General features: G+C 37.8%; 1 protein-coding gene across 1 annotated transcript; it reads left to right on the top strand.

Annotated features, from left to right (window-relative positions):
• Nucleotides 1–347: 347 nt before the first annotated feature.
• On the top strand, nt 348–17,994 carry LOC105443556 (cystathionine beta-synthase-like). Its single transcript, XM_030978130.1, has 13 exons — nt 348–490; nt 1,575–1,764; nt 5,636–5,751; nt 11,074–11,208; nt 11,624–11,908; nt 12,454–12,545; nt 13,544–13,754; nt 14,201–14,306; nt 15,058–15,135; nt 15,717–15,851; nt 16,447–16,555; nt 17,321–17,405; nt 17,839–17,994. Exons 2-13 carry the CDS (start codon nt 1,643–1,645, stop codon nt 17,958–17,960), a joined length of 1,596 nt encoding a protein of 531 aa, XP_030833990.1. The 5' UTR covers nt 348–490; nt 1,575–1,642; the 3' UTR covers nt 17,961–17,994.
• Nucleotides 17,995–18,397: the final 403 nt, after the last annotated feature.

The raw sequence follows: 18,397 nt of genomic DNA, 5'->3' as shown, positions 1-18,397 counted from the left end.
ACCCCAGGCTAGGCTCTCTCTTTCTGCAGAAGGTCTCACCTCCCTACTCGACCCTTTCCTTCTTCTGAATAACTTCTTCTTTTCCTCCAAAGTTCTTCTCATTTTGATCCATCTCGTTTTTCTTCTTCTTTTCTTCGAATTCTTCCTCTAGCTTCTTCTTCCGTTTTGGGGGTGGGGTGGGGATCATTGTGAGCGCATATATTGTAAGCCTATCTTTTCCGGCAGAGTCGCAACGAGAAACAAGCATTTAATTTAGTATAGCCAACACGTACACGTGATCATCACGATACACGATACACACGTAGTACGCACACGTACACATAGCTAGCGCATAGCGCATTCACTTGCGACGAATACGGAATCCAGCTGATCTGAAGAAGGGAAGTGCATTGCGTCATCGTAAATAAATCTCAAATTAACTTAATTTGTGAGAGATACCCGATACGTCTAGCTGCCTTTGGGATTTCATTGTAATCTCCTGTTCACGAAGGTTCGTATATTTGTCTCATTTGTCAATCTGTCGTCTACATCTGCCTACTTCATACCCGAATATTTGTGGATGGATGTGTGTTTTGTGAACTGCTCATGCTGTGCAGCTGTGAGTTGTGTGTGTGGGCACCTGGCATGCGGTATTTAAACGGTCCATTTAAACAATATTGAGGCATGATTGAGTTTTGAGGGAGAGTTATATTTTTAGATCACAAATACTCATGAATTGAATGTTATTTGTGCACTCAGTCTCTGCCAGACTGCACGAAAACAGTGATAAGGGCCAGACACCAACCTTACTTATTTTGCTGTGATTTGTGAGAATGAAAATAATGAATGATTGGACTTGAATTTAGCAGTTGACACTTGTATGTTGTATTTGTAAAATTGATGTCACTTTTTATTAAATAATTCCCCATACCAGACGGTTATTTTCTGGCTGACTAGACCTATGTCTATGCTGACATTGATTACGAACTCCCTCAGTGTTGTATAGACCTAGTAAATATCAAGTTGGCAACATAAAAAACATGCATTTTCGCATAGCCGCAGAACCAACATCGTACTACGGTAACTAGTACTAGGGTCTAGTGCAGTGACTGAGTGTGAGCTGAGCTGAGCCGAGAGGCCAGGCTGGAGGTCAGAGGTCAGAGTTTTTCATGTAAATCGCATGTCACTGTTACTGTTCACATTGTCATCAGAAACATGTGGAAGGTAAAGCAAAGTCCTATTAATCACTCATATTAATCCTTTAATCCTTTATTAAACAGATTTCCACAATTTTTGTTAGATTCGTGCAAGGTTTGGTGTTGCAGGAATAGGTGATAATATACACATTTGAGGTTTTGTTTACATCACACTTCATGTAGGCTTGGCGATATATTAATAATAATAATAATAATAATACATAACATTTATTAGGCGCTTAATACTGATGTTTAATATTTTCATATTTAATATTATTACCAAGCCCTAAGAAGGCCAGCCAGACCAACCATCACACTCGGACTTCACAGACGTAACTTCCACTAATATGCCATATAACACCCTTGTTCATTCATACTCTGTGTTTTTTTTTTCTTCAGGTATTGAACCGGTACGCTAGCTGTTCGTGAAACTTAAATAGTAGAGAAGAAAATAAAGGCTTTTAACCATGGCAACCACACCACAGAATGGAGGGGTTGACAAGCATTGGATCGCCCCTGACCTTCCCTCCCGCTGCACATGGCATCTTGGGATGGAGAAAGGGAAGAGCCCTCACAGTCATGATAAAAGGTTAGTATAAACAGAATCAAATAGATATACGCAGTTCAAAAGTCAAACCTGCTTTAGTGACCACCTGTCTACAAAGACCACATTTTTTGTTTCCCTTGAAAATGGTTTCTCATTAAAACATGTTCTTTTTGGGAACCAGTACTTAAAAACCACCTGCCTATAAAGACCACTTTTCTTGTCTCCCCTCGTAGTCTTAATAGACAGGTTTCACTGTAGTTGGAATCACACTGAGGCCTGAGTAGACGGTACGCAGGGGAATAGTTTTTAGTTTGAATATACGTTTCTGCTTCCTCTTCGCTATTTAAGTACAGGCCACTTTTGGATGTATTCTCGTACTGATGTACATGTACATGTAGATGGTGTGCAGTGGTGTACATGGACTCAACTTTGTTACTAAACCTAGTATCTATATGTACACACTATGAATATGACGGACAAAGAAAGTGGACAAAATATACAGTTCCTCATTCTACCTTCCAACAATTGCTGTGGTAGACAAAGGAACATCCCTTCACTGCTATTATGTAAAAACTTGTAGAACAGGTGAATATGCATGTGACACCCCCCTGTTCTACACAATTTTACATTATAGCAGTGAAGGGATGTTTCTTTGTCTACCACAGCAATTGTTGAGGGTAGAGTGAGGAACTGTATATTTTGTCCGCTTTCTTTGTCCGCCATGTTCATAGTGACATGTACAGTACATGTATGTACATGTATGTTATAACATTTTTGTAGTAAGGGTGTCAGTTTCCATGTTACACTTGAAATCCTGCCAAGAAATTGAATCGATAGATCACTGTCAAAGGAAAGATAAATGCAGCCAGCATATTCCGCTTGGAATCCTATACAGAGACCATAGTCTACATGTATGTTTATTCAATCTGGAAGAACAAATTAAAGAATTCATTAATGCATGTGTACATGATTCAACTTGAATCATTCATATCAGTTTCAAGTATCCCCTTCAACATGTTAGAGACATCCAGGTTTTATGACTGACAACAGAAGGTCAAATAATTCCTCTTGTCTTTCGTAACCAATGTGACACACTTTTAAGTCAATAATATATTCATATTTAAAAAACCCACAATACAGAAATCTCTTTAAATGACTTCATCCATTTTCATTAATGGCATGCCAAGACAAGAATTAAGAGGAAAAAACCCCATCATGAATATCAGTTTCTTCAACAAAACAAACATGTACCGGTATTCACTGTTTTCTGCATCCATGCACCCACCAACCATGAGATATATTTCGGTCTGCACGGTCATCCAGGTTCTTATTGACAAACAATGAGATGTGGTTTTAAACTTGCACAGTCATCCTGGATTCCTGGTACTTTTGCGCAAAGCGAAATATACAGTACAAATGTTTTTTCTGGTTGGCATAAAACCATTCATATAGATAATAGTTGCAGTATATTTATGCGACACTACTTGGAATATATCAAATAAAATCTCTAAATATGCAGGGAACTCATATCTTCCTTGGATAGTCTTAAGGCAAAAATCCTAACTTGATTGTTAATAAGTCATTTACACTGTAAGAGCTAAACATATGATTAAAAGGGCTTCTATTTATCTACATGTACAGTACATGTACACTTCACATGTACTGGTACTTAATCTTATTACAGGATGTTTATAAACAGTGCAATGTCAACAACCTTTGTTTGAGTTCAGCCCCCCAAATCCTGGTAATCGGTTAAGCAATGAATTTGTGTAGGGTTTTGAACTGAAGCTGTCTGAGCAATATGTGTGATACATATGAATCATAAAATTAATCACCAAACTGTTTCCTGTACTACCAACTAGATAGTTCTCTCAATTTTTACTCACTGCTGTCTTACTTCCTCTTGCACACTCTCTTCTGTTCTGTTTAAATTTTAGTAGAATATTACTAGTCATGATGATGAATTGATGATGATGATGATGTGCCAATATATTTGTTCAGAGTTGTAAATCATTATCATTATTGGTTAATAGAAAAGTACTTGGAAACTGCCACTCTTCATCTTATCAGTGTGTCACAGCATTTATTGCACATGACAGTCTGTAAATTTATTGCTCAATCTCAATAGTATTTGCACTGGCTATCAAAAAGCAAATATATGAAGACTGATTGCAGAGAATGAAATGACAATAAAATGTGTGTTTAAAGAGCCCTGCCCACTCCTGAGTAAACTGACGTTTATTTGCACACGCTGACTGAGATATTGTAAGAATTATTTCTTTGTGTTTGATGGTAAAATTGGGTTTCTATGAGGTCAGACTTTGACAAAATAGGGATGTATCATGTAACACATACTGTACATTGGTTAATTGTTTGAATTTACATGTACGTCATGTACTGTATATCTCTCATAGAAAGGCTCATCTTCATTATTCTTAGTTTTCAAAATAATTCAGAACAAGGCCGGGGGCAATTAGCCACAGGCATCTCATACTTTCGTTCTTGTGGGTTTCCAGTCAATTGGCCTGTACTGTATGTCGTCAGTCCTAGAAGTGTCATAGTCGAGCGGTTTAGGCACTTGACCTGAAATGCAAAGGTCACAAGTTCAATCCCTGACACATCTCTAATGTCCCTTGGCAAGGCATTAATCTTCATTTGCCACTCCATACCCATGAGAGAAATAGGGACCTGGTAGGATGACAAAAGTGTTAATAGTAATACCATGTGCCCTCATAGTGACCATATGGTAGGAAAACTCCCAGGGAGTGGAGATGGTGCACATTTTGCATGTTACTGTAACTAGTTTTTTGCAGTATCGCAGGCAAAAATCTGCAGCTGTGTCAGTTATCCGCGCAAAAAGAGTTTCGTGAATACAGTCTGTATGTAGTCTCATTCCCCAGACTTACTTAGATATTCTTTTTCACCATCATTTATTAAAACCAAAAATTATTCTTAAAATTGCAAATACATGTACATGTACAAGATGATACAAAGAGAGAAAAAATCACTTAACAAATTGATGTTTGAAATTAAAAATAATAATAAATAAACAATTTGTTTACGGTATACCACTAAAAAACTGTGTTGTTTGTGTACATCCATACATGTATAAAACAATGTACCGGTATGCAGAGAATTGACACGGCCAAAGATTCTTCCCTTTGATATGCATATTCAATTACACACGCACTAATGTTTATGCCATGTGTAATTAAAGTTTGTTGGTGATAGATATTAATTACTTGTCTCTAAAGAGGGTCACGTCTTCTAGGTTACATGTTAACATGAAACCTTGCATGTCAAGCGGGAAAACAAATTAGGATGAGGGCATTTTCTTTGAGTACACCATCAAAGATTTAATATGATTACGTAATCAGAAGCCACAGATCTGAAAGGGTTGAATCATTGGATATAATGACTTCATTCAAAGGGAAAATGATAGTAATCTTTATGGTTTTTTCTCTCCATGTGTTCTTTTGTTTAGAGTGATTTGATTACATGATCAAAACTGATAGAACATGTTTCCTCATCAAACAGGCTTCTTCAAAAGAGAAACCTGATTTGATTTGATTTAATTTGATTTAACAATCTAAAAAAAAAGAAAACCTGTATAAATTATAACATGGCGAACAGCAAAATGGTACAGGATTATATGGACGGATGGCCCTATGAAGAGTCCAAATGATAAAAAAGGAAGTACCAGTAGAAGAAATTATTTTTTAAAAGAAAAAGAAAAACAATTCTGTATATAATTTTAAATGTCTGTTGCAGTGAGGGAAATCAGGTTCGGAATATATGAACACATGGCCCTATGGAGGGGCCAAATGATAAAACAAGCAAGAGGAAATTATTTCTATTAAAACGAAAATTCAATGATTTTTCTGTAAACATATTTTTCAAATTTCTTTTTCAGTGAGGGTAACAAGGTTCGAGAGAGGGCGCAACCTACCATCTTGAAGATGATCGGAAACACGCCCCTCATCCGCATCAACAACGTCACCAAAGGGACCGGTCTCAAGTGCCAAATATGTAAGCATTAATAATTTATTCCAAAGATTTCTTTACGTTCTTGCATATACGGTAGCGTATATAACATTATCTTCTTCTTCTATGAATTCATCACATGTATGGAAATGTTGTACATGTATGGTAAGTATTAAACATTTTCTAGCCTGGATGTTGTATTTTTTAATGAAACGTTGTATATAACAAAATACATGTTTGAAACTTGGCGCATCGTTATATATGAAAACTCAATACCAATATTCATTACATGGCTGTAGAGATACGTTATAGCTTCATGTACAATGTATGGTACATGTAAGTATTAAACATTTTCTAGCCTGGATGTTGTATTTTTTAATGAAACGTTGTATATAACAAAATACATGTTTGAAACTTGGCGCATCGTTATATATGACAACTCAATACCAATATTCATTACATGGCTGTAGAGATACGTTATAGCTTCATGTACAATGTATGGTAAGTATTAAACATTTTCTAGCCTGGATGTTGTATTTTTTAATGAAACGTATAACAAAAACTTATGCTTGAACATCGTTTCATTTGAAAACTTAATACCAAAAATCATTACATGGCTGTAGGGAAACTTTTATTATACAGTGTACATGTACATGTAGCTGCATGTATGGTAAGTGTTTACATTTTTTCTAGTTTGAATATTGTATTTCAATGAAACGTTTTATCATAGCAGAATGTGGTTTGAATATCGTTTCAAATTCCAACTCAATTAAGAATCGGGATACTGTTCTTCTCGTCTGAATATGTTTTGTACAAAAACTGTATAAATATGCAGCCCTGTCTTATCCTGAGTGTGCACTGACAATTGACCAGCTGTCATCAAAGCTGACACTTATGTCAACTGACCTTAGATTAATCATTATGTTATGCTTCTTTGTATGCTGTACAATTATTCTTTATTAACAAGTGTCATATGACATGTATTTCTTATAGTGTAAACTGGCTATTAGTATCTTATTACTATTAAAGTTTTCTTTAAGTTTTACCAGTAGAAAAATTCAAATTTAAAAAAAGAAAATAAACTGTTATTTTGCTAATGATGAATATTTCAGCAACCATACTTTTTTAAACAACATTTGGATCCTTTTACAAGTTTTGAGATTTTCACTGTACAAATCCTTGCAACACCCTTTAAAGCAGGACTGCACTACTTGTAGCTACTTGCATCCTCTTTGAATAGCAAACCATGCCTTAGCGGTGCCTGTTGGTCCCCCATGATCCCCTTTTTCTTATGTTAACTGAGAGCTGATTTGATCGCGCCTTTGAATGTTTTTATAAACAGATCATACAAATGCTGTGAATCATCATCATCATCAGCTGATTTGATGAGATAAAACTACCTGCCAGTGACCTTGCAGGGAGGTTAAATCCCTCCTGGCCAAACTAGTACAGACAGGCTTTAAAGGACACCCCATGTACTTACTCTTTACCCCAATCATGCCTTTGTAGCAAATTAACACCCATTATTAACGGAAGGACATGTTTAATGTAGGGAAAAAGAAGAGGGGAGCGGAGAGGGGGGGGGGGGGGGGGTCTGCAATTTGATAACCAGGCTTCAGCCAGTGACTCAAGAGGGGGAGGGGGATTGTTTAACAGGTGCAGATCTAGATTCTATTCTTCTCTGCATGGCGCATGAGGGGAGAATCCTTGAATTTTGGTTCCTGGTGGGACATTAATTAAGAATTAAGTGTCTGCAAGAGGGAGAAGAGTGACACCATTTTCAGATGGGGTCAGCCGTCAGCGATGCAGCTGCACGCATACAGTATATATGCTTGGTGCTTGGCTTCGCTCTTTCATTTTACACAGCAACAGTTTGAACTACAGATTACTTGTAGATTTAACAACAACAATTCATCTGGTTTTGTTTACTTGACAGTTAATTGTGAGGATTGTCACCAAGTTTCTACATGTAAGAAGAATCTAGAATCCTGACATTTGAAATTAGAGTTATTAGACCATCCGCCTATCACTAAAGCAAAACTATTATTTATCTTGTTAAGAATGTCTTTATTGTGCAATGTTATGACTAACTCTTATGTCAAGATTCACAGTCATCTGAATGACAGAGCTGTTTACCAAGCGTGTGTAACTGTGAACTGTGTACTGTATAGTTGTGTACACACATTAACAATGTGCCAAGTCATGCAAACACACAGACATGCACTGGTAGTTGATAAATACTATGAATGAACACATTGAATTGAATTGAAGTGAATTGAATTTATTTTTAATGCACAAAACGTGAAATAAAAGTGTACAATGATACCTGTATAATATCAAATGAAGTGGAGGGATAACAAAAGTCTGAAAAAATACAGTCAAACCTGTCTATAGTGACCACCCAAGGGAAACCAGTGGTCTTTGTAGACAGGTTCCTTTGGTACATGTTTCAATGAGAAACCATTTTCAAGGGAACAATAAATGTAGTCTTTGTAGACAGGTGGTCACTAAAGCAGGTTTGACTGTACTTACTCTCGATCATCCCCTTTATTAACTTCTGCTACTTGGCTTGTCAGGAGATCCCATTCAAAGGAACCCATCTCTCTATTAAATTAATACATGCTGACAACGTGTTTATTAAAGAGATTACACTGGTTACCAGGTATCTGTTTGTGCTGGAATTAAGTTATCCTTATGTGAACCTTGAAGGCTTGAAGTGTCTGAAAAGACAGGCTCCTATGTATCAAAGGAGTCCATCTCTCTTTAATACATGACAATTACACGTTTAGATGCTGCTTGTAAGTGTCGGCTTGCATGGTGATGTAAGCCTACTGTATAACTACATGTTTATTCTAAGAGATTACACTAATAAGTAATACCTGTTTGTGCTGGAATCAAGTCATCCTTGTCTGAACCTTGAAGTGTCTGGAAGGATTGGCTCCTACGTATTTGACTGAACTACAGTACTTTAATACCCAATACATATATTTTGCTGAGTCTCTCCTTACATGTCTCTCAAATAAATATAAAGTTCTATGGGTCATGCTCTTCATGGGTTGCATCAGCAGGGCTTTGGAATAAATTGCTAGAATATATCAAAAATTATGATTCTGTTGACAAGTTTTAAAATGTTTTTTTCTTAGAAATAATTTCCTTCTCTGTATTAGAGTGCACACACACTGCACAGGGCGGGACAGATACATGTATATGCTATATAATATAGGATATTATTGTAATTTTATTACATGTATGTTGCTTGTAATACTTCAGCCACACAGCCAAATAGACTTCAAATAAAAATCACAGCCGAGGTCTAATTCTCTCTTCTTAATCGTTCTATGCCTCATTTGCCACTCTTACAATCTTTTCACAAAACAGGGACCCCAATTTGATGGAAGGGTTGCTTTTGTGCAAAACATGGGCTTTGCTAAATGACCTGTATCATGACAACCCTTTTGACACAAGTATGGATTAATCTGGCCCTGGAAACACTTAAATCTAAATAATCTGTAGGCTTTTGTTATACATGTACATGTACAGTACCTCCATCCCGTGATAAATGTAATAAAGGCAGATTTCTTTTGTGGTACATAGAATGTTACAGAGATATTACAAGGTTAAATACACTCTTAAAGGCATCATTTAACAATGTTAAAGGGATCCGGTAACTTTGTCTTAGATCCTTTAGAAATAATCCTTGATTTAGCTCATGCTGCAATGATAATTATAAACCTTTGGGTCAGTCAGGAACCCCATGACTTTTACAAGCCGATCGCCTGTCTGATTATCAAGATATTAATGATTGGAATTACAAATTTTGAAAACCGTTCGCTGAACTGTTTTCATAACACTACAGTCTATTGGGGAAAACGAGTATGGTAAAACCGGTCACTCAAAGATTTTTACTTTTTTGAGGCACTTCTTGATCATTTTGAAGCGTGATTTGTTTGGGGCTTCAATATTACACCATATCACAGACACTTGTAACATGAAGGACCGTGTATATCAGATTTAACATTGTTAAACGATCCCTTTAAATCTGAGATACATGGCCCTACATATTATCAGTGTCTGTGATAATGGTGTAATATTGAAGCCCTAAAAAAAATTAGGCTTTAAAATGATCAAACAGTGCCTCAAAAAAGTAAAAATCTTTGAGTGACCAGTTTTACTATACTCATGTTCCCCATTAGACTGTAGTGTTATGAAAACCGTTAGGAAAACACAAAATTTGATTTTGATTTCCAATCATAAATATCTTGATAATCAGACAGGCGATCGGCTTGTAAAAGCCATGGGGTTCCTGACTGACTTAAAGGCTTATAATTATCATTGCAGCACAAGCGCGTAGCCAGGATTTCATTTTAGGGGGGGCGGTAGTGAGCATGCGAAGCGTGCGAATCACTAGGGGGGTGGGTGCAGGGAGGGGGGAGTTTCCCCCCTCCCGCCCGAAGCTCGGAAGCTTTGAAAGAAGACGATTCGTTGTACCTTTCTCGACTCATAATCCTTGTCTGAATTCAGTCCCTCCCCTCTCTCGCGCGAAGCTTTGACGTTTCATTAAATTATTAGAGAAAGAAGACGATTCGTTGTACCTCTCTCGACTCTTAATCCTTATCTGTATTCAGTCCCTCCCCTCTCTCACGCGGAGCTTTGACGTTTTATTAAATTATTAGAGAAAGAAGACGATTCGTTGTACCTTTCTCGACTCTTTATCCTTGTCTGAATTCTGTTCCCCCCCCCCTCTCGCGCGAAGCTTTGACGTTTCATTGTACCGTTCTCGACTCCTTTTCCCTTTTTCTTCCTACGTCCTCTTTCTTTTTTTTCCTTCTCTTTCTCTCTCTTTTTTTTTTTTGGCCGGCGTTTTTTTGGGGGGGCGACTGCCCCCACCGCCCCCCCTGGCTACGCGCCTGTTGCAGCATGAGCTAAATCCAGGATTTTTTTTAGAATCTGAGGCAAATTTACCCAATCCCCTGAATTTAAAATATAAGCGACTTGTGAGTAAAATGGTCAGTGCAATTATTTGCACACACAGAACCCAAGTCTGACTGGGGTCCATGTGCATGATAAAATTCTTTACTTACATAACTTGTAAAAAGAAATCAAGTGTGTGTTTGTAAAGCCAGAAAGTTCTGTGGTGTAGCGCATAACATCTTTTGCCCCTTTAAGCATGGTTGAAATACAACTAACACAACACAGAAAGTTTGCAACTTGTGAAAGTTTCTTGCTCTTAAAATTGTCATCATTTACAATTTTCAATTGTCAAACATTTTTTATTTTTACTAGCATATTTTCATGTATTCACCTCAATATCACGTACACGTTTCATAGATTCCTCTTTTTCCTTCTTCTTCTTCTTGTTTTGTTCAGTGGCTAAGTGTGAATACTTCAATGCCGGTGGAAGTGTCAAGGATCGCATTGCGTTGAAGATGGTGGAAGATGCAGAGAAAGATGGAACACTGAAACCCGGATATACACTGATTGAACCAACGTCGGGAAATACAGGTGAGAGAGGGAGAGAGAGAGAGAAGAGGACACAGACAGACATACATGTATAGATGGACACAGAGGAGAAGGAGGGGGTTGGAGATATATACAGAAGGGGAAAGTGTGTGTGTGAGAGAGAGAGAAGGGGGGGGGGGGAGGGAGGGGGAAGGGGGATAGAGAGATATATGTATATATATAAAGAGAGAGAGAAAAGAAAAGGGATTGAAATGGTCAAGACTGAAGAGAGTAATAGACAGCTTTGGGGAACTTCACGCATTTAACATTATGGAACACAGATGTATTAAAGATGACAGAAAATTAAAGAATGGGTGACTCTCATGCTGACAGACTGAAAATAAGTGAGAGAGAAGAGACTGCATTTTTTCTCCTTTTGTGCTTATATATATTTTTAACTTCTATTTTTGCGATATAGGGATTGGTCTAGCCCTGGTAGCTGCGGTGAAGGGGTACCGTTGCATCATCGTCATGCCGGAAAAGATGTCCAATGAGAAGGTCGACACCCTCCGCGCCCTGGGAGCCGAGATCGTCAGAACCCCGACGTCTGCAAGGTTTGATGCTCCGGAATCTCACATCAGCGTGGCGCAGCGTCTGAATCGCGAGATCCCCAACTCCGTGATTCTAGATCAGTACAGGAATGCAGGCAATCCGTTGGCACATTACGACAATACGGCAACAGAGATTTGGGAACAGTGCAATGGTATGGTTTGTTTTATTTTCATTCATTTTTTTTTCTTCCTCCATCAATCGCTGCTTTCCCCTTTTCTCTCAAATTATTTCAGCTTGTTGAGATATGGCACGGTAGCATACTGCAAAAATACTGGCGTTGTTTTTTAAGTTTTATTAAATCTTAATTGCGCACAACAAAAGGCTTGCGCATATACACCAAGCTAGGAATTTGGTTAGTGTCTGAAATCAACCAAGTAGCAATTGTCACTGGAGTACTTCTTGTAGAACTCTTTACTCTATTTGAATCACCATTGATTCACAATCATCTTATTTGCTGCTCTCTTGTGTTCTTATACAAACAAGTAAGGTTGTTTTTTAACGTTCTAATGAATCTCAATTGTGCGCAACAATAGGCTTGCGCATATATACAATGAGCTAGGAATTTGTTTAGTGTCGGAAATCAACCAAGTAGCAATTGTCACTGGAGTATGTGATGTAGAACCCTTTCCTCTATTTATATCACCATTGATTTGCAATTGTCTTATTTGCTGCCCTCTTGTGTTATTATACCTACAGGCAAGGTTGACATGGTTGTTTGTGGAGCTGGAACAGGAGGTACTGTGACTGGAATCGGCAGGAAGCTCAAGGAACTCAACCCTCATATAAAGGTATAAATCTAATAAAGTATTTCTTTATGATACCTCGGTGCCACTCTCTCATTCCCTTCAAGCATTCCCTTTCTCTTCCTCTTTCTTTTTCTCTTCATTCTTTTCCTCTTCATCTTCCTCTTTCTCTTCCTCTTCCTCTTCCTCTTTCTCTTCCTCTTTCTCTTTCTTTTTTTCTTTCTCTTTCTCGTTCTCTTTCTCTTTCCTTCTTTCCCTTTCTCTTTCTTTCTCTTTCTTTTTCTCTTCATCTCTTTCTTTCTTTTCTCTTTCTCTTTCTCTTTCTCTATCTCTTTCACTTCCTCTCTCTCTTTCCCTTTCTCTTTCTCTTTCTCTTTCTCTTTTTCTTTCTATCTCTTTTCCTTTTTTTTCTCTTTATCTTTCTCTCTCTCTTACTCTTCCTCTCTCTCCCTCTCCCCCTCCTCCTCTCCTCTCCTCTCCATGTTTTTCATCTATCCACCATACTCCACTATCCCAACATCCCAAGTTCTTTATCATCTGCTTTCTCTCAATCTTGATCTCCCTTGATCTCTCTCTGCCACTTCCATTGAATCTTGTAAGAAGCTAATTTTATTGAATAGAACCTATTTATTTTGACAAAAATAGATCACAACTATATATTGTGTATGCTTTGCTCATCCCTGTCACTTTTATACCATATACTGAAGCGTGCATGTGACAGTTACGCTCCAGTCTCTTTCGTTTGGTATTACTCTTTTGCTTGTAAACATATCGTCTGTTGGGACCAGAAGGGTGTTCCCTCATGAACATTGACCAGGGACCCTTTTCACAAAACTTGTCATCAGTGACAAATGACAGTTTTTGTTATAAGCTACTGAAATCCTTGCTTCTGATTGGTTATCAGCAGATTTGTCACTGATTTTTGTCACTTGTCATTGAAAAAAGGATTTGTGAAACGGGTTCCTGGAGTTGATGCCCCTCTGCCTCTGAACAGAGTAAAGAATATTAAAACTGAAATTAATGATTGATGTTTTTACTCATAGGTTGTAGGAGTTGATCCTCTGGGTTCTATCCTCGCCCAACCAGAGAAGCTTAACGAGACAGACGTCACAAGCTATGAAGTGGAGGGAACTGGTTACGACTTCATTCCGACAGTACTGGACCGAACAGTCGTGGATATGTGGCTCAAGGTCGGTGACAAAGAGTCCTTCGTAATGTCAAGGAGACTTATCAAGGAAGAGGGACTACTCTGTGGTAAGTTGCCACCCCCATTTTTCAAGAATGGAATAGTCTGCGCATTGTGTTCAAGGTTATTCCATAGTAAAACTGGAGATGGTCATATCTTACAACACACTAACACAGAGATCAGTGAATCCCCCCCCCCCCCCATGAGACCTTTGTTGCAAACAGTTACCATTCATTTACACATAACAAATGAAAAAGATTGAATGAAGGCTTGTCAATCATGCCAATGTCCTTTGGCAAGACATTGATCTACATTTGCCACATTCAACCCAGGTGATATAAATGGGTACCTGGCACGAATTAATTCTTTGAAATGCTAGAGCGCCGCAATGGCGGCACAGCTAAATCTGGGGTAATAATCTCCAAGTTTGGAAGCGCTTAGTGATTCTAATAAGTGCTATATAAAAACTGAGTATTATTATTATTATTCAAATGTCCAAATTGTCTTCGTACAGGTGGTAGTAGCGGTGGCTCAATGACCGGTGCGTTGGAGGCTGCCAAGTCCCTAAGAGAAGGCCAGACTTGTGTGGTGCTCTTAGCGGATTCGGTCAGGAATTACATGTAAGTTACCGGTAAACTTATGAAGTACATGTTAAAGGTATAGACCAGGTTTGGTCATGCGATTGCATTGTGAAAGAAACGTTGTGGAATCGATCAGAAAAGGTTGATCATGTAGCATATAAGTATTGGTGTGTACTGCAAGGTTCTGGAATCATCAAAATGATAAGAAATTTGGCCCAGTCTCCGTAAAGTTACAAGTACTGTACATAGAAAGATGTAGATGGGACTACGCCATATCTATCCAGTCCGGATAGATAGTAAGCGGTTTCCTGGCAAAATTTGTATGATCACGTATAAGTAAAAAATATTCTTTCACATGATTGGTAAATAAGAGCTTCCGTTTCATTTTTTGAGAGGGGGGCGTTTCCAAAACTGGTCTATACTTTTAATGTGTACTAAAAAGTAATTTGTGTACAGCTAGAATGTATAAATTAAACTACAAACAAATTTACCTGGTATGGTATGGTATGGGTTATTGGATAAGGTGCATGAAAAATAAAAATAAAGAGTAACATAAAACCCCACGCACAGAACCAAAGTTGGACTTACTGGGAGGAAAACGTTGAGGCATGGATTGAAATGACACCGCAAGAGTGTACTAGGGTGGTATGTGGAGAAAAAAAATGTTGCTATTAACCTTTCAGCTGGGAGAAGATATCTTGATAGACAGATAGGAGAATATACCTTGATAGATAGCTTGAAATGTTTTATTGGTGTTTCAAACCTTATTTAATTTATTTCTTTCTTTTAGGACCAAGTTCTTGTCTGACGACTGGATGGTTGAGAAGGAATTCATTGACAAGCATGTGGATAACACACCACAACATTGGTAAGAAACTCTGCTCTGTACTGGTGTTGTACTCGAGTGGTGTGAAAAATAATGATATTAAGGGTCGGGTGACATCTAAATATAAGTTGATTCCTGTTGATATGCAGGGCTGCATACAACTCATATTTTAGATGCTGTTTATAATTATCGACTTGAATGGTGATGTAGATATACAGTAGGCTTACAGTTGCACCATGTGAGAGAGGGGGGAGGGGAAAAGATTGGGGAGTCCTGAAAAGGACTGTCGGTAATCTTTCTTTCTTGAGTATGTGTGTGTGTTGTCCTGAAAAGGACTGTTGGTAATCTTTCTTTGAGCTTATAGTTCTAAAGAGGACTATAGCACCGGTTGGAGAGAATGGGTAGTAGGAGGGGCTAGACGTTTCAAACAGGTTGACTGTCCACCGTCAAGAGACGGAAACGGATGATCATGATGATGACAATGAGGTTGAGGGTGAGGAAGATGATTATATAGGTAATGGTGAGTTGAAGGAATATCGAATATGAAATCCCTTAGACATGAAAGTTTCAAATGTTTAATTCTTGAAAATATTTGACTTCTATTTCTCTGTGTGTTTGTGAAGGTGGTGGAATCAGCCGATATCGATGTTGAAGCTGGGCGCCCCCTTGACCGTCCTCCTAACGGTCAGCTGCCAGGACGCTATCGACATCATGAACAAAAATGGATTTGACCAGCTGCCCGTGGTAGAAGAATCTGGGTAAGACATTGTAGGTGTGCAGATCTGGGAGTGATGGGTCAGTGGTAAAGCAGTGGAATTATAACTGAGAAGTCCCGGGTTCGAAACCAATTCGATCCGCTAGTGCCTTTTGGTGAGGCATTAATTAATCCTCATTACCAAGTCCCTCTGAGAGGACTTAAAGCCATTGATCCCTGGTTGCGTACGTATAAGCATGCACATGCTTTCTTAGCAGTCAGGTGAAACAAACAAACAAACCAACCATACTAACGTAGACAACTTATTCTGTGAAGGTGTCCTAGTACAGTGGTTCATTTTCTTGACTCTCAATCCTAGGGTTTAGGGTCCAAATCCTGACCCAACTCATCCACTTTTGCCACTTTCAACCCAAGCGTAAATGGGTACCTGATATGCCAGAGCGCTACGTATTTGGCCGCCAGCAACGACCAGAGTAATAATGTTAAGCCCCAGGAGCCTCACAGCATGACAGACTTGTGTGCTCTCTAAGAAGCCACCATTATTATTATTATACATTTTGGAAATAGATTCCTGGATTAGAATTCAAAAGTTAACTTAATTTTGTCATTTAAAAAAAAATGTATTATATTTTTTACAGTGATGTGAAGGGAGTCGTAACCCTTGGTAGTCTCATGTCCCAGCTGTTAGCTGCTAAAATCAAGCCTTCTACACCAGTCGCTGACTGCCTGTACAAACAATTTCGAACAGTGAGTATATTTAAAGACTAATACTGATTTCTTTATTATGAAAGTAATGTATCAAATCATTTTCAATTTGCAAGAAACTTGAACACAAGGATTTTCATGCCACAAATTGACAAAATAATTCAATCACGTTTTGGACTGTCTGTAATATTCAAGAGTCTCTTGCTGCTAAAACCCCCCCCCCCCCAGCGTAAACAATGTATAACAGTTTTATTACCTTACAGTAGACTTTAATGATGTAATGATGATTCTATTAGGCATTGAATATCAAAATATCAATGAAATCTACTTTTATGACACCCAAATCTAGTAATGTGTACACTGTAGATGCACATTTAATTAGGTTTTTAGCTTTATTTTTAATTTCATAAGTTGTTGTTGTTTTTGTTGTTTTAATTGTATAAATATATGATCTGTGTTGCTGGGTATGTTCTTTTCTTAATCTTTCAATACTAAGTATGAGATATTGAGACTTGACATTAATCTACATTTGACACTCTCCACCCAGGTGTTAAACAGTTGTCTGGAAGTATGCAAAATTTCATGTGGTTGGATTGGCATGTGTGCACTTGTAAAATGTCACTCGGCTAGGATACTCCCCAGGGAGCAGAGCATGTGCACCATCATGTGGGGATTAGCAATTGAATCCAAAAACCAAGATGACAATAGTTACAATGTAAAGTGCTTAAAATTCAGTATTATTATAGTGCCATTCAAATGTGACTTTCATTAAGTTGATCTTTTTATTTTCTTGATTGTTTTCGATAGGTTACTCTGGATACCACGCTCGGCAATCTCTCCCGAGTTTTTGATCAAGATCATTTCGTTCTTATCCTTCAGGATCAAAGACTGTGTAAGTTATCTTCAAGTAAACAAATTTAAAGGGTCAGTGACACAAAGACGTAACTCCATTTGGCAATATTGAGAAAAATTGGTTTACGTGTCACTGAGCACTTGGGCCTTAAGGAGTTAAGTCTTTGTTTCACTAGCCATCAACTTCAATGGGGTGTTGGGTGGAGTTAAGTCTTTGTGTTTCCTTTTAAAGCCCACATTTTTCTGAACATTTTGATATCAAATAATTCATTTGGGCAAAATATGGAGTTACGTGTTTGTGTCACTGAACCCTCAAATTTTGATGCATTTAAATGATCTTACATCTTACAGTTAATAACAAATAAATTATTCATACCCCTTGTAGAATTGATGATTGGTACACTTCAATATCGCCGGAATGGACTCCACTTCTGAGTTATCCTGAATTTATTTTTTTACCTATTTCCATCCAGACTCTGCAAGCCAAACTGTGGCCCAGAAGAAAATGATCTTCGGCATCGCGACACGAATCGATCTTCTCCATTACATCACTCAGAGCCAACCGAAAGCGAATGGCGTAGAAAATGGTTCCTAATCGGTAGATCAAAAACATCTTGACCTTCAGGTTTCTAATTGAGTTTGATAAGAAGAACAAGATTGATTTTCTCTAGCAGACTTCACATTCTTTCTGCAGGCAAAATATACAAATTCAACCAAAAAAAATTAAGAAAAAATGTTATGGTGAACAACTTGCTACATTGCATCGACAAACCACTCGTTATAGAGGTGATTGTAGCGAGTACATTATTCTACTTCTAATAGTTTATAGTCAATGTTCATTCATGTTTAAGACAAGAAATGTTAAATCCTATTTTTCTGTTCTGTGAAGAGATTCTACTTTTTAATGACATGTAAAATAATCAGTCTATGTAAATCAACAATTACGTTTTTTTTTCTTCTCGCTCTCCTTCTCTTCATATTATGTATACAGGTGCACGTATGTTCCATATACAGTTAAAGTGTATATGGGAT

The sequence above is a fragment of the Strongylocentrotus purpuratus genome, unplaced genomic scaffold (genome assembly GCF_000002235.5).
Source record: "Strongylocentrotus purpuratus isolate Spur 01 unplaced genomic scaffold, Spur_5.0 spur5_scaffold_1, whole genome shotgun sequence".
NCBI lineage: Eukaryota > Metazoa > Echinodermata > Echinoidea > Camarodonta > Strongylocentrotidae > Strongylocentrotus > Strongylocentrotus purpuratus.
Note: the sequence above shows the minus strand (reverse complement) of the source record. Positions and strands in the feature narration are given on the sequence as shown.

What these genes read in the sequence shown, in the direction of transcription:
- LOC105443556 (XM_030978130.1), top strand. Translation starts at nt 1,643, where the DNA reads ATGGCAACCACACCACAGAATGGAGGGGTTGACAAGCATTGGATCGCC. An exon ending in ACCAACGTCGGGAAATACAG is followed by an intron (nt 11,209 to 11,623) that starts GTGAGAGAGGGA and finishes TTTGCGATATAG; the next exon opens with GGATTGGTCTAGCCCTGGTA. An exon ending in GATTTGGGAACAGTGCAATG is followed by an intron (nt 11,909 to 12,453) that starts GTATGGTTTGTT and finishes TTATACCTACAG; the next exon opens with GCAAGGTTGACATGGTTGTT.